This window comes from Rhinolophus ferrumequinum, chromosome 2 (assembly GCF_004115265.2).
Source record: "Rhinolophus ferrumequinum isolate MPI-CBG mRhiFer1 chromosome 2, mRhiFer1_v1.p, whole genome shotgun sequence".
NCBI lineage: Eukaryota > Metazoa > Chordata > Mammalia > Chiroptera > Rhinolophidae > Rhinolophus > Rhinolophus ferrumequinum.
In genome coordinates this window covers 99992218-100007796 of record NC_046285.1, presented here as the reverse complement: position 1 = coordinate 100007796, position 15579 = coordinate 99992218, and the positions used below count along the sequence as shown (strand labels likewise).

The 15579-nt window shown below is 45.1% G+C and overlaps 1 protein-coding gene across 3 annotated transcripts in view; it reads right to left on the bottom strand.

Moving 5' to 3' along the window:
- KCNE2 (potassium voltage-gated channel subfamily E regulatory subunit 2) overlaps positions 1-15579 on the bottom strand; it is a 165345-nt gene that overhangs the window by 118753 nt on the left and 31013 nt on the right. The window contains exon 2 of one of the 3 annotated variants that reach the window (XM_033123256.1): positions 3181-3339. The exons of the other annotated variants lie outside the window; for them this stretch is intronic. Coding sequence (XP_032979147.1) covers positions 3181-3192 — 12 coding nt within the window. The 5' untranslated portion in view covers positions 3193-3339. The remainder of the gene's footprint in view (positions 1-3180; positions 3340-15579) is intronic. 3 annotated transcript variants of the gene reach the window in all.

Here is a 15579-nt window from a genome sequence, read left to right as displayed (position 1 = left end):
CCATGGAAACAAGGATTTGATTTTTTAAATTCTACAGAAAAAAAGCCCATCCTAAATGACCTGACAATCACCAGCTGGATGTGAGCTAATGTCAGTTTGACTCAAACAGAAGGACTCTATATGGGAAGAGAAACCACCAGATATTCTGGTTAATGCGATAGGTTGGAAGTTTTAAAAGCCCAAAATACAGGGCTTATTTCCCCATGAGACATTTACTAAGTTCCGGGGTGGTTGGGCTAAAAAGGCAGAGGGAAATATACTGCAGTCTTGTATTGCAGAATTGAACGTATAAAAACTGAGCAAAAAGAGGTAAAACAATCACTATTTGCAGGTGATTTGTTTTATACTTCAAAACCCCAAGAGAAATGAGTGAAAACTACTACAAACAATAAGAGAACACAGTAAGATGTGTAAAATTAATATTCAGAAATCAATAGCTTTTGTTTATATGAACAAATCAGGCAATATAATAGAAGAAAATACTTTGTTTACAATAAAAAAGATAAAATAATTAAAAATAAGCTTTAAAAAATATGTGCAAGACCTATATAACCTTTTAAAGACTCATAAGAGAACAAAATAAAGAAAAAGACTTGAATAAATTAAAAGACATAACATGTTCCTAGATAGGAAGACTTAGTCTTATGTCAATTTCCCTTAACGTAACTTATAAATGTTAATTTATAAATATTATCCCAATAAAAACACAAAATGAAAATTTCATCTGTACAAGGTGATTCTTACTTTCACATGGAAAAATAAACAAGAATAACTCAAGTAATTTTGATAAAGAAAATAAATGAGAAGGAATAGCTATAAACATTCTTAAAATCTTGAATAATTAAAACATTGTAATAATGGGATATGATTTATCACACTGACATGATACAGAGTTAAAAATCCTGAAAATATCCAAATACACATGGAAATTTTAAGATAAAGGTGACATCTCAAATACATAGGGAAAAGATGGATGAGTCAATAAACGGTATTAACATTTTGCATATAGACTTCTCATCTACAGTAAAATTAATTCCAACTGTATCAAAAATTTAAATATAAAAATAAAAAAATATATAAAAATGTTAAAACAAAAATAGGAGATGAGGAAGGTCTTGCTAACTATGACTCACAATCAAGAAGCCACAAAATAAATGGTTGACCATTTCAACCACATGAAAGTCAAACACTTCTTTATGGCAGACACCAAACACGTTTGTTGAACACCCACAGCAAAGTCAATAAGTAAATGACAAAATAAGAAGCATGTGTAACTCATATCACAAACCAAGTGTTCATTTGCCCAGTATATAAAGAACCCCTGCAAACTGATGAGGCTAAAGACCAAAAGACCAATAACAAAATGAACATGGATGTGGACACTTTATAGGAAATATACTTGGTTCTTAAGTATATGAAGATATGCTCAGTGTCATAATAAGCAATACACAAATTAAAACCATACTGATTTTTAAAAAAATGTATCATAAAAGGCAAAAGTTTGAAAACAAACTGTGTTGAGTAAGCCTTGGAGACATAAGCACTCTCTCCTACATTGCTACGGGAGCATAAGCTGGCCTACCCCCTGCAGAGGGTAATTTGGCATCATCTGTCCACATTAGAGACATATTAATATTAACCCATTGACTGAGCAATTCCACTTCTAGGAATTTACTTTCTGCATAAACATAACCATGTGTTACATGAAGAATTGCAAAGTTACCCAAGGCAACGCTGTTTGAAAGCAAAAGACTGCAAACAACTTAAATGTCCACCTATAGGATTATTATGGCACGCTTTGTATAGTGAGTATCAGTAAAGGAGAATGATGATGAGCTTTATGCACCATGATAGAAAACTCTCTTAGATACACTATTCACTGAAAACCACAAAGAACAGTGAGTACATTGTGTGGTTATGACTAAGCAAGTAGAAAAAGAGTAGGGAGTAGGGAAAACAGATATATTCAATTTGCTTGTATGTATGTGCAAAAAAAGGGGGGGAGGGAAAAAATCTCTAGAAAGATAAACAACAAATTAATAATAGTGGCTATCTTTTGGGATAAAGGATAAGAACTGAGCAGATGGGAAAGGACACTTTCCACTGTGCAATATTTTATAATTGCTGCTTTCCTGAACCATAGGAGATATAACTTATTCAAAACATTCAATAAATAAAACATTTGCCTATGAGCAGGAAGGACGGGACAATGCCCCCCCCACCTCCTGCTCCCAGAGCACCCAGGCTCCCACTGAGCTGAGGAACGTGCACATGTGGTTGTCTTGGTTTCAGAGCCTGGGGTGGGCATATGTGAGTCCTTGAAGATTACAGGACTTGTTCAGGCCTGTCCGGGGAGGTCAAGGGCAATTTTAGAGCTGGAAGCCCAGAGGGGGTAGATTCTGCAGTGATGAGTCCTGTGATTTCAGAATGGAGCCTCTGGCCCCAGACAAGGAGGCAGGTGCCTGGACAGCCTCTGAGGGGCCATCACTGCTTGGGCCAGCTGGTCAGTTCTGGTCTTGCTACAGGGATCTGAGCAGCAAGGCATTGTAGGGTTTTCTGAACTGATTTTATCAAATTTCTCACCCTCCTCACCTGGTGAGAGGCCTCAGACAGGATTACAAAAGCAGTCTGGAAAGGAGACTGGCCTGTCAGCAGAATGTAGCCACCCCCCAGGCCCTGGCCCCAGGACCCTGGACTGACCTAGCAAAGAAGCCAGATGGATCTCAATCCAAGATGGCAGAGCAGATAAACACTGTGCCTGCTTCCCTCCACGAACACATTAAAATTGCCACTAAATTATGAAACAGTCAACCTGGAGAACCATCTGAAGTCTGGCTAAACAGAAGTTTTATAACTAAGGATATAAAGAAGCCATGTGAGAAGCCATGGTAGGAGAGGTAGAGACGTGCACCAGTCTGGTCCCAAACCTCCGTGTGGTGGTTGAGAATCAGGAAGGATATCTCAGGCAAGGAGTTTCCCCCCAGAGGAGCAAGGGACCCCAGCCCCCAACACCAGGCTCCCCCGTCAAAATACCCATGCCAGGAAGAGGAGCACACACAAGATCTGGCTGTGAAAAAACAGTGGTGATTCCGACCATCCGGGTGGAACGGAAGGCTGTGGGAAACCCAGAACTCCTCTTAAATGGCGCGTGCACAGACTCTCTCACTCGCAGGCACTCACCTTGGGCTCCATCAGAGGGACGATGACTCTGGGGGTGTCAGAGGCATACAAGGGGAGGCAGACTGAGGTGTGTAGCTCAGAGTAAGGGCTGGAAGACAGTCAGCATTTTCCCTGTGTGTGGCTCTTCTCCCGTGCAGATGCAGGTGGGCGCCATCTTTCCTGTGTTGAGCCGCCCCCACAGGTTGCCAGATGGGAGGAAGTTGGGGGTGGGTGATAAAAGGGGAAGGGATTAAGAAGTACAAATTGGTTGTTAAGAAGTACTTATGGGGATATAGTGTATAACATAAGGAATATAGTCAATAATATTGTAATAACTAGATAAGGTGTCAGAGGAGTATTAGATTTGTTGGGGTGATAGATGGGAGGGGCTTGGGGGACAGTGAAAAAGATGAAGGGATTAAGAAGTACAAATTGGGGTGGCCAGGTGGCTCAGTTGGTTAGAGCATGAACTCTGAACAACAGGGTTGCTGGTTTGATTCCCACATGGGCCAATGAGCTGCGCCCTTCACAACTAGATTGAAGACAACGAGCTGCCGCTGAGCTGCCAGAGGGGCGGCTGGATGGCTCAGTGGGTTAGAGGGCGAGCTCCCAACAACAAAGTTGCCAGTTCAATTTCCGCATGGGATGGTGGGCTGAGTCCCCTGAAACTAAAGATTGAAAATGGCGACTGGACTTGGAGCTGAGCTGCGCCCTCCACAACTAGATTGAAGAACAATGAATTGGAGCTGATGGACCCTTGAGAAACACACTTTTCCCCGATATTCCCCAATAAAATTTATTTAAAAAAAAAAAAGAAGTACAAATTGGTAGTTACAAAGTAGTCATGGGGATATAAAGTAAATTATAGGGAATATAGTCAATAATATGGTAATAACTATATAGTGCCAGATGGGTACTAGACTAATCAGTGGGATCACTTCTTAAATTATATAAGTGTCTAACCACTATGCTGTACACCTGAAATTAATATAAAATAATATTCAATATCAGAAAAATAAAAACAAAAAAGAGGCAGAGGCCTAGACACCTGATTCCATTTTGCAATATCCCCAGGGAACCATTCCATCTAGTGACCAGCATGGTCAGCCACTTTTACACGAGGCCTTTTATCACCTTGTGGCCAGTAGACTATCCACAACACTGGCTGGTGTGAGTGGCGGCAGGGGCTGCAGGCCATCGCAACCAGGACAGGCAGAGACTTCATTAGCCACAAAGCTCTGCTTCTCAACTTCAGGCACTCCCCCAGTCACAAAAGTTCATGGAGCACCTGCTATTATACAATCAGGCACATTGCAGTGTGCCCCTGGGTTTCCCAAAGCTCTGTTTCCTCCGGCCTGCAGGGCCCCTCCACACAACTCAGCAAGTGTTAGAGAATCTCTTGTATTAGGCACTACTTGCTTTTTGCAGTAAATTTTATGCCAGACAAGACTGTGGCCCCTGGAAGCATGGATCTGTGTTGTATTTCCTTGCGTTCTCCAGGGCCCCCAATAAACACTCAAACACATCACAAGGCTTTCAATAAATGCTTGCTGATTGCATGCCAGTGTCCCATCTAGAAAGAGAGTTTCATCACAGTCAGTTAAGACCCAAGATGCATCCTCAGCCGTGCTGTCCAATGCCACCCTAAACGCCAGTCCTCACAGCCACCTTCAAGGCCCTACTAGCCCTGCCTGACCCCTCCCCCCACTCCCACCCCATCTCCACCCCACCAGACCTTGACCTCATCCCCATCACTTCTCCCTCCCTCCCCTCCATCACATCTTGTCCTCCAATAGGGAGTGCCACAGTCCCATCTCAGGACATTGCACTTGGTGGAGCTCCCCACCTAGAATGTTCTTCCTCCAGAAATCCATGGGGCTCAGCCCCTCACTTCCTTGTCAGGTCTCTGCTGAAAGACCACCTTCTCAGTGAGGCCTTTCCTCATCACTCTGTTCAAAAACCACCTCCCACCTCACACGCCCCTTCCCCTTTTCCTGCTTTAGTTTTCTCCAGGTCACTTATCACCAGCTCAAATAGTCTGTAGTTTTCTTATTTGTTTATCACCTGTCTCCACAAGACAACGAGAGCTTCCCAAGAGCGGGGATTGTTGTGTTTTGTTCAGTGCTGTATCCCCAGGCATATAACAGTGCCTAGCACATAGTAGGTGTTCAGTAAATATTTACCGAATACATTAACATATGTATTGATTGATTAATTTAGCCATGGCTCTTTGTCAAAGTTAATTCAACTAAAACGACAGATTATACATAGTTTATGCATCTGGGTAAAAAACACTTTCACGTATTTCTTTACAAACAGTTTCATTTTATTTTAATCTCAGGAAATGTTATTCTTGTGCTTTGACAGAAGTGAACACTAAGACTCAGAAAAGTTAGGAGATTTTCCTAAGACTCCGAGAATTTAGATTTTTCCAGGACCTTCAACTGGTCACTAGCAGAACCCAGGCATCGTGCTTTCCTGTCTCCCTAAATTCAGATTGGTTCACTTAGCCCAGGCTTTCGGACTGGGGATGGCCCCTTCCTCCCTTTCAGTTCTGTGGGTTCCTCCTGAAGCCTCATACTCTCCTTTAAAAAGAAAAACCTGTATTTTTCCCTTTCCTTCTCTTGCCCCCTCCCCCCTCCAATCCCAGAAGAAGCCATTGTGATTGTCTTTTGGCAGAAGCACTCTGGGCAAGGTTGTACTCTCATTTTTGGACTGTGTTCACTGGGTTCTTTCACATTGCGAGAAGCAGAAACGGGCCTGGATCCCCCTGAAATAATGGGGATTCATGGCAGTAATTCACGTGGCGTTCAGAAAGATAGGGATCTGGTAACACAGCCCAGCTTCGTGGAAACGCAGCGCCTGCCCAGCAGCCTGGTTCCGGGCTGGAACACAGGCTCCCCGGCGCCTCCCCCTCCTCTGTCTGGCTAGCTCCTGTGCTTCTTCCATCTCGGGTCTGCATCCCCTCCTCCCCGCACTGGCGCACTCAGCAAACGGTCCCTCCTTTGTGGCCCTGGAATTTTCTGTGAGCCTCTGGACCAAGGCATTGATCCTCTTGCGTTGGGATTGGTTGCTGGGTCTCCCTCCGCACCTTCGCGATACAGATACTTTTCCTAACCCCTAACCCTTCGGTCTCTAGGACCCACCCGCCACTTCTATAAGGGTCCGGTAGTTCCGTGGTGGATGGATCTAGAAAGGTGCCCTTTCATTCATTCTCCCAACAGGTACTGAGTTGCAAAAGCCGGGGGAGGAACTTGGGGACAATCCCAGACCAGAGCATGGGTGGGCGAGGCGGAGGCTGGAGACGGTGGTTTATAACACACACAATAAAGTCACAAGGGAGGGAAATGCCACCATCGTTGCCCCCCCGCCCCCCATAATAACACAGGCATCGTCAGCTTTTCGTCGATTTGCTGAAAGCTTTCTTCGTAGAGGTGGGGAGAACAGGGGAAAGAAAAAAAAAACTAGCGTCTTGCGCGATGAGTCGTGCAGCAGCTCCCAGAAACCGGTGGTTTCGATGGGCTCCGCGAGCGACCCCGCTCGGCGGCCGGGGGCTGCGGGATGCGCAGCGCGCCGCGCCGCCAGGGGCCGCCGGAGCCGCCTGGCGTGTGGAATTTTCCACAGCCCGGCGGAGCTTGCACTGTTGCGTCTCATTGGCCGAGCGGGGGTGTCTGTCCCCTCGTGGGGACGGAGATTAGATTAGCCTGGGAGCCCTCCTCAGTGGGCTTGGCAGGGTTCTGATTAATCAGGTCAGCGGGGCCAGGGAGGGGAGTCGTGGGAGGGTGGGGGCCGGGAGGGGCCCACGTCTGTTTTCAAACCCAGCTGGCTAAAGCCTTTGTCTGTCACCTTTCTACACGGAAAATGCTCCAGTGAGCCGGGAAAAGTCGAGGGTAGACAATCGAATTTGCCTCTAAATAGTAAAAATTTCCCTGGAAAATAAGATTCCCCATGCTAATGCCCTGGTCCCTCCCCCATCTCTCACGCCTTCCCTCTCCCCTTAGGTGAGAGCTGTAGCCAGGCCACCACTCTCTTCCTGACCCTGACATGTAACCCTTTGACCATGCAATGCCATCAACAGATTCTCTTCGGACAGTGACTCTTCCAGACTCCCCAATCCAATCAGAACTTCAGAACCAAATCGGTTTTTGCCCCCCAGGGTCAATCGAGAAATGCAGACAGTGAAATGGGGAGAGTGGACCTTTTCTGTCTGTTGGAGGATCGTCATGAACTCCCCACACTAATATTGAAGTGCAGCAGGGCACAGCGAACATTACTGCTCAAATAGATGGCTGGCTTGATGGAATTTACGTGGGAGCGCCTCCTGTTGATTTAGGATTAAAAATGCTCCCCTTGTTTTGTTTTCTCCTGAAGTTTCTGGCACTGGGAAGCTCCTTTCTGAGGGTTATTGTTAAATCTGCCACAGGGCTAGCTCTGGTCCTCCGTGGACGTTTGGTGATGGAATGAATGTCGACCCCTGTGGTCTAGGTACTTAAAATGGCAGTAGTGACAGCTCCTGGGTCCTAGTGCTGGCGCTGTCACAGTTACCTATGTGACCTTGACTAGTAATGCTTTCCTTGGGGCTCAGATTCCCTGCTTTTAACATGGTGCCAATAGATTCCTCAAAAAGTTAAATAGAGAATTATCATAATAGGGCCTCCTAAGTATATATACACCCGAAAGAGTTGAAAACAGGTACTCGAAACATACTTGGATAAGAATGTTCGCACTAGTCAAAAGGTAGGAACAACCTAAGTGTCCATCAGTGGATGAATGGATAAACAAAATGTGGCATATCCATACAATGAGATATTACTCTGCCATAAAAACGAGTGAAGTACTAACACATGCTACAACATGGATGAGCCTTGAAAACATTGTGCTAAGTGAAAAAAGGCAGACACACAAGGCCATAAATTGTATGATTCCATTTATATGACATATCCAGAATAGATCAATCCATAGAGACAAAGCAGTTGATCATTGCCAGGGGTCCGGGGAGGGAGGAATAAGGAATAACTACTTAATGAGTACAGGTTTTCTTTTGGGAGCAATGAAAATGTCTTGGAACTAGATAGAGATGGTGGTTACACAACACTGTGAATATACTAAATGCCACTGAAATGTTCACTTCCAAATGCTTAATTTTATATTATATGAATCTCACCTCAATACAAAAATTGTAATGGGGCTAATAACAAAAATACCTGACTGAGGATTAAATGTGACATCTATGTAGAGATGTTTGAGCAAGTTAAACACCCTAGGTCTTTGATTCCTGCTACCTATTCCCTGGGCCATATGAACCCTTAAGAACAGGGTGGGTTCCAGATGTTGATCTAAGTAAGCCCCAGAGCCAGAGCGCACCACAAAATCAAGCTAACCGAATGCATGTGCTGGAAATAGAGTATATATGCTCAGTGAATGTTAGCTGGTGTGATTAAGGGAAAAGTAAACGATGAATAAGAAACATTGGGTGGTTTGTGTTCTGTTGGGGGCTGGTGGAGTGAGGGAGACAGCATTTAAAGTAAAAGGGGGGGGCGCTTGGAAGTCAGTTTTTGAAGTTGCTTTAAGCACTGTGCAGCACTGCAGGATGACAGAGGGAGGGGAATTGGGGGGTAGAGGATAATGACAGAAGGGAGAGAGGTCTACCCATCAATGGGGATATTCTGAAAATAAAGCAAGGAGGGGCTGTCAGATGCTAGGAGTGGGGATGACACAGAAATTCAGGAATCTCCACAGGGCTCTAAAGAGCCTCCTTTTGTTATAACAGTGAAAGGGAGACTGAAATTTTGTCCCCTGCAACAAGGCACTCGAAAAATCCAACTCTCAAAGCAAAATCCGCCGTGCCAAGCAGGCTCCCTCAGAGAAAAACCACTAATGAACTAAACTCAGTAGAGACCCACCACGCAGGCATCACTGAACTCCTCCTCCTGTTCCCCACCTGAATTGAAAGTCCCATCATGACAATCAATCTTTCTGCAAATCAGCCTGAAGCCAACAGCCTTTAACAGCAAAAGGGAGGGTTGCACGGGTGCGGGATATAATGGGAATTAGGACATTTTCCAATTTTCTATGGTGACCCTGACTCAACTTCTGTAATATCAACCATCAAACTAACCATCCTATTCCTCACTGTAACTGGAGACCCCATCCACTCCCCAGGGACGTGCCAATGTGAAAACCCAGGGGAGCCCCAGAGGAATCCCTGATCTAAGATACAGTGCCCTATAGCTTCCCTGCTCCCTGAAGCCCAGTTCCCACTAGCCGCAGGGCAGGGAGCCCAATGAACTGCCATTCCAGAGAGAAGAGGTCTCGGAGCCCCAGAGGACCAGACCTTTGGACTTTGTTGGAATGCGTTGTCTTCAGTCTTTCAGAGACACAGGTAAAGATAGAGATAACAAGTGTATCAAATCAACACGTTCATTGTGCACTTTAAACTTACACATTTTGTATCAACTATATCTCAATAAAGCTGGAAAAATAAGACAGAGACATAGACACACATACATACTATTAACTGTTGTTCTACAGGAGTGGGAGGTGTCTCCTACTAGAAATAATTGCCACTAGAAATAATTTGAAACCACAGTTCTACACGGTTTTTATGCCTATGGTATATACCCGCCCACACCAACACACACTGTCCCCTCCCTATGCCCAGGCCCCTGCATCAACACAGGTGAAGTACTTTGCCTAAGACGGCAGGAAGCTTAGTGACATGTTCTAAGCAATTAAGTTAGGTGTATTCAGTGATTAGAGTCCTGACTGATTTCAGATGCATCTTTTTTAATACAAGTAAAATATGTTTATTGTAGAAAGTTTAAAACACAATTAAGCAAGAAAAAAAATGTTTCAAAACTTTTAAGCACCCCAATCTCGCCAGCAGGAATTACTACTATTAAATTTTAAATTCCGGTTTGTATCGCTTTAAATACATGCATGCACGTATGTGTGTGCACACACGGGGGAGCAGCTGAGACTAATGAATGGAGGGGCAAGAGCTCAGTTTTGGGTGAGCAGAGCTTTGATGTGAGGTGCACGGAGGCTTGGAGTCAGGTGGGAATGAGGACAGCACGACTGCTGGCGAAGCCTCGGGTCCCCCGCCTGCCCCGAGCCACAGCTCAGCCCCTTGGAGCAACCCGGTCATCTTCCTCATCCTTTGCAGAAAGCACCACAACCCCACCCAGCACAGGACCAAGGCAGGTGTTGGCAGCCAGGTGAGCATGAGGTAGACATCTGGGGCTGACCTCCCCAAGGGACCAGCAGCAGGAGCAGGGTCTGGGACAGTCCTCAAGCACTTCTGCAGGTGATAGAAACCAAAGGCCAGAGAGAGAATCTGAGCTATGGTGGTCCTAACAGGTGGAAACTCCCATAAGTTCCCTCACAGACAACTGGGGAGACTATTCTACATAATTTTATGCCGTATTGCATTTTGTTCTGTGGATAAATGATAATTTGTGAATTAACCCTCTAATTTTGGACATTTAAGTGGCATGTACGTTAGGACTTATGTTCAGATGCAAAATATCACACCCCTGAGACACCAGGAATTAAATTAGGATTGTCTTTTTCTCATCTAATGAAAAGTCTGGAAGGAGGCAGTGCTGATTGACCTTGGGTGAATGGGTAGTGGTCTCCAACATCCCAACAGAGTTCCAAGCAGGATAAAGAAGAAGAGGGGGGCCAGAGGTCATAGGTCAGGATGGTGCTGGTAACTCAGTTGATTTCCCTCACAAAGCATTTTCCTGAAGGTGCTGCCCCATGACTCCTGCTTACATGTCACTGTCCACCCCTACTGGCAAAAGGGTCCAGAAAACGATTTTAGACATATTGCTCCCCACCATGTGTCTAAAATCCCCAGCAAAACTGGGGTTCTCTTAAAAAGGAAGATCAGAAAAACAACGTCAGAAAAGCCTTTTCACCATGGCATTGAAGCTACATCCTGACCTAAATTTTTCCTTGAGATCAAGCCACGGCAGTAAAATTGTTCCTTTAAAGAGCTGTGGAGAGTTCTAAGACTTCTCCAATACGTTGCCTTTTAAAAACATGGTACGAACTTGTACTCCCACCAGCAGTGTCTGATAAAAAGAAAAAGCATCCCTTTAACAGAAATATTGCTGTAATCTCTTTTTATTTGTACTCTTTGCTACTTTAATAAGAAAAATTTTTCGTGCCTATTTTCCCTTAATTGTTTGAAACTATCTTTAAAATAAGTACTGGTCTTGTTTCAGGGCATATCAGCGTAGACCAGTGCTGCTTAAATTTTCATATGTGCACAGATAACCTAGAATCTTATTAAAATGCAGGTTCTGATGCCACAGGTCTGGGGTCAGCTGAAAATCTGCATTTCTAAGAAGCGCCCACATGACACAGGTGCTACTGGTCCCCAGACCTCACTTTGAGGAGCAAGTTCCTACGCGCCCCACCAGTGCGATTTCGTTATAAAATAGCATAAGTCCGTGTGCTAAGTGAGAACTGCTCTCTTCCCTGAACACACCAACCCGCACACAGAGGAGGGTCAGGCTAACGAACACCCCCAAGTGTGGACTATCCAGCACCCCAGTCTCTACTTCTGTGTTGCTGCAGAGGGAATAACAATTCTGCTCAGTTCAACACAGGATTTCTGAGTAAGCTGGGAGGCTCCTGCAAAAAGTGAGGGCTGCTTTAAGCAGGTTCAAGTCAGTGGTGGTGGAGAGATAAGAAAGGTAAGCACGTCTGCAGCTGTCTCCTAAACGAAGACCAAGAGACTGGAATGGCAGAAAATGAGTGCCGCTCGTGGGCACCTGGGGAAAGAGGCAGGATCGATTGTTAAAATACTAATTCGAGTTTGGTTCCCTTTGCTTCTCTCCGGCACCCATTTCCAGCTGGTAGCCCAGCTTCACATGGCCTTGCCTCGGGGATTTGGGCCAGCTGAAAAGATTCTGCCCTGCTTTTGCAAACACTAAAATCCTGGGTGACATTATCCAAGGGCCTGGAAAGTAGAAGGAGAAGGGAGAAGAGGGGAGAGGAGGATTCCAGAGCAGGGCGGTGGAAAGAGGAGCTGTGGGGACATGGGGCAGCCATAAGACCTCCGAGGGCCTGAAGAGTCCCAGAGCTGGGCCCCAAGCTTTCTTTCCCTAGGGACACAGCTGACCTGCAGGCTGGGACAGACCCAGTGCCAAGGCAGTGGGGGTAGGGAGACAGGGTGCGATGGGAGTATTTGGGCGGATTACCTCTGTTTATGCTCCTTACCTTGAAGCCTGCTTTGATCTTAAGATCGCCACACCAGTTTTCTATGCTTTGAGTCTGCATAGTACCTCTTTTCCCATCCTTGTACTTTTAGCGTGTCTGTGTCCTTATATTCAAAGTGTGTCTCTTGTAAACCTTTTCGTCGTAATTGGACTGCACCATGGCCTACAAACAACTAGCGGGTGTGGGGCTTATAGGGCTTAGAAAATCCCTAAGGGTCGTAAAATGAAAGAGTTTGTAGTACCACTGACATAAATTAAGTATCTTTTTCATCAAAGGGGAACCAGAACATAAGTGAAAAACATCCCACAGATTAGAAGTTAAGCTCAGGGAACTGCAGCACCCGTGGTTGCTGGATACACTGCACGCCCAGCCAGGTGACCAGTGTGAGGACCTTTCAACCTGGGAAGAGAATCTGAGCGTGTGAGTGTGTGTCCACCTGCCAGGTGGGCTTAACTCATGCAATGCCTGTTTCCCTAACAACAGAGCCTGCTACAGTGACCACCCCCCACCACACACACATGAACACTCTCCTACCTACACCTACAAATGTCACAGCACCACCTGGAGAGAGACAGAGAGAGAGACAGACCCAGCAATTGCAGAAGACACAGCCAAGAGATAGCTTTCATTTCTCTCATTCAGCCCTGGCTGCTTAGGAGCACCCCCCAGAGAAGATATTTTAAATGCTAATGCCCAGACCCCATCCCCAGGTAATTCTATTTCATTAATCTGCGGTAGGGCTTGGCATCTGTACCTTTTTAAGGAACTTTCCATTCGAATCAATATTTTTAAAGGCTAAGACAATCGAATAGGCCACCAGACCCCTTTACAGGCTGGAGATATTGCAGAAGGGAACCACTTAGAAAGCCACTAGTTTTTACAGTCAGGAACATGTTATCTGTGGCATTACCAATGACACCAGGCCTGGCTGGCTTGCAAGGACAACTCTGCTGAGATGGAATGAGACCAGGCGGTGCCAGGACCCATCCAACGCACCGGACCGCTTGGGAATGGCAGCTGATACTGAAGCTCCCTCAGGGAGAGAATCATGGCCACAAAACGCAGGACAGGAGCCATACTTGCTCCCAGGCAAATAATCAGGCTTGAACTTCAGCATTACTTGATACCTATCTCCAAGGTCAATACAAATGAATAGACTTCTTTGGTTTCTTTTCTTAAAACAAATGTTTCAATCGTCTCTATTTACCTCCTCAATTCAGAGTACATTGGCCAGCACGTTCGAGCCTTTCTGAAAGCAAGCCTGTATGTGGACATAATGGAAATTAAACCATTTCCATGAGAAATGGCATTTCATGTTCAACCCCGCTTGCAAGAAATTAACTCAATTGACCAGCAGAAGAAGGAAAAAAATAGCCGTGTTTTGCAAAGAATGAAAACTGACCCACGATCCATTACAGAGAAGGCCCTGGAAGTCCAGAGTGTTTGGCTTCAGGCAGAACTAGTAAGTTTGAGGCTCATTTTTCAATGGAAAATGCTCTTTCTTCTCTGCTGCTCACAGCAGCTAGCTCACAGTGTGAAGCCCACACCAGACCACTTGAAAATGATATTGTTCTAGGACTTGGGGTTTGGGAGAGACACAGAAGGATTTCAATGGAAGGATGAGAACTTCTGTCACCTTGACCAAAGCAAATGCTACCCAGTTATCCAGTCCAAGGATCCCTTTGTTACCGTGCTAAGGTCCGGCTGCCCACTGCTTGAAAAAGTTAAAAATTGAGAGACAAGGTTGGTGGAAAGAAAAGCAGGTTTATTCAGAATGCGAGGATTCTGAGAAGATGGCAGACTCCTGTCCGAAGGCCATCTCCTCATTCCTAGAAAGGTCAGAAGTTTTTATCAGTACACAAGAAGAAGCAGAAAAAAGGAAAGGGGGAGTCAGTCATGTGACTCATCCGGGTGAACATCTCCTGGGGTCTGGTTTGTTCATCTAGAACCTAGTCTTCCGGGTGAGTCATATGTCATCTGACAGAGAATCACAGTTAAGAATTGCAGCCTGGTTGCGGGTGTCCGGAGGGCTGATTCAGTTTCTTGCAAGTTAGTGTTGTGCTGATTAGCTAGATTAGCAAGGTATGCAGGTAGCCTCGGGAAAGCAGAGCCATTAAATCAGATAGTGAGGGAGAGAAACAAAGAAAACAGCTTAATAGCAAACTGGGAGGTGAATCAAGCTATGGGCTAAGTGATTTCTTAGTGTCACTCTTACACCTTCCCTTATCCATAGAGGATGTGTTCCAACACCCGCAGGGGATGCCTGAAACCACAGATAGTGTCGAACCCTATATACCTATATACCAGGGGTACCAAAAAAAGGTATACAAGTGGTCACTTTGGTCAACGTTGCTCAAGCAGTAGTTCACCATAATCAGAAGTGTCTGGATGGTAACCACTGAGCACCTCTTGTAATTACAGAAGTTAAACGTGATTGTATTCATCTTTTGTTATCGGTATATATTGAATATTACAATTTTAATAGTTTTTTCCTTTCTTAAAGTGTGTATACATTTTTTTGATGTGTATACAAAATGTGTATACATTTTGGCATCCTCTGTGTACTACGTTTTTCCCTATATGTTCATACAAACCTTTTCCCTTCAAGAAAGAATTTTACAGCTTTTCTTGGGCATATCTGAATTGCCAACATCACTAATTTTGCTGTTTCTGGCCATTAAGTAAAATAATGGTCACTTGAACATAAGCACTGGGATACCAGGGCAGTCACTCTGATAACAGGACAGCTACTAAGTGACTAATGGGCGCCAAGCATCTACAGTGTGGACAAAAGGATGATTCATGTTCTGGGTGGGTCGGAGCAAGATGCGCAAGTTTTCATCACGCTACTCAATGGCGTGCAATGTAAAACTTATGAACTGTTTCTGGAATTTTCCATTTATTAATAATATTTTCTGACTGAGCTTGACCGCGGATAACCGAAACAGCAGAACGCAAAACCACGGATAAAGGGGGACTGTCCCCAGGTGGCAACTTGCTAGATGTCATTAATTAAAACCAAAGCTCCCTGCTTGCAAGCACCAGGTTCCACCTGCTGCCCCATCTTTGCAGCAGCAGTCCCAGCCCTTCCTTCCTGGTCATCCTTCTCTGCCATCAGCTTCTCGGCTCCTGCAGAATCAGAGGTTTGGAGTTTATTTACATCAGCCAACAAAGATAATAAGGTATTTT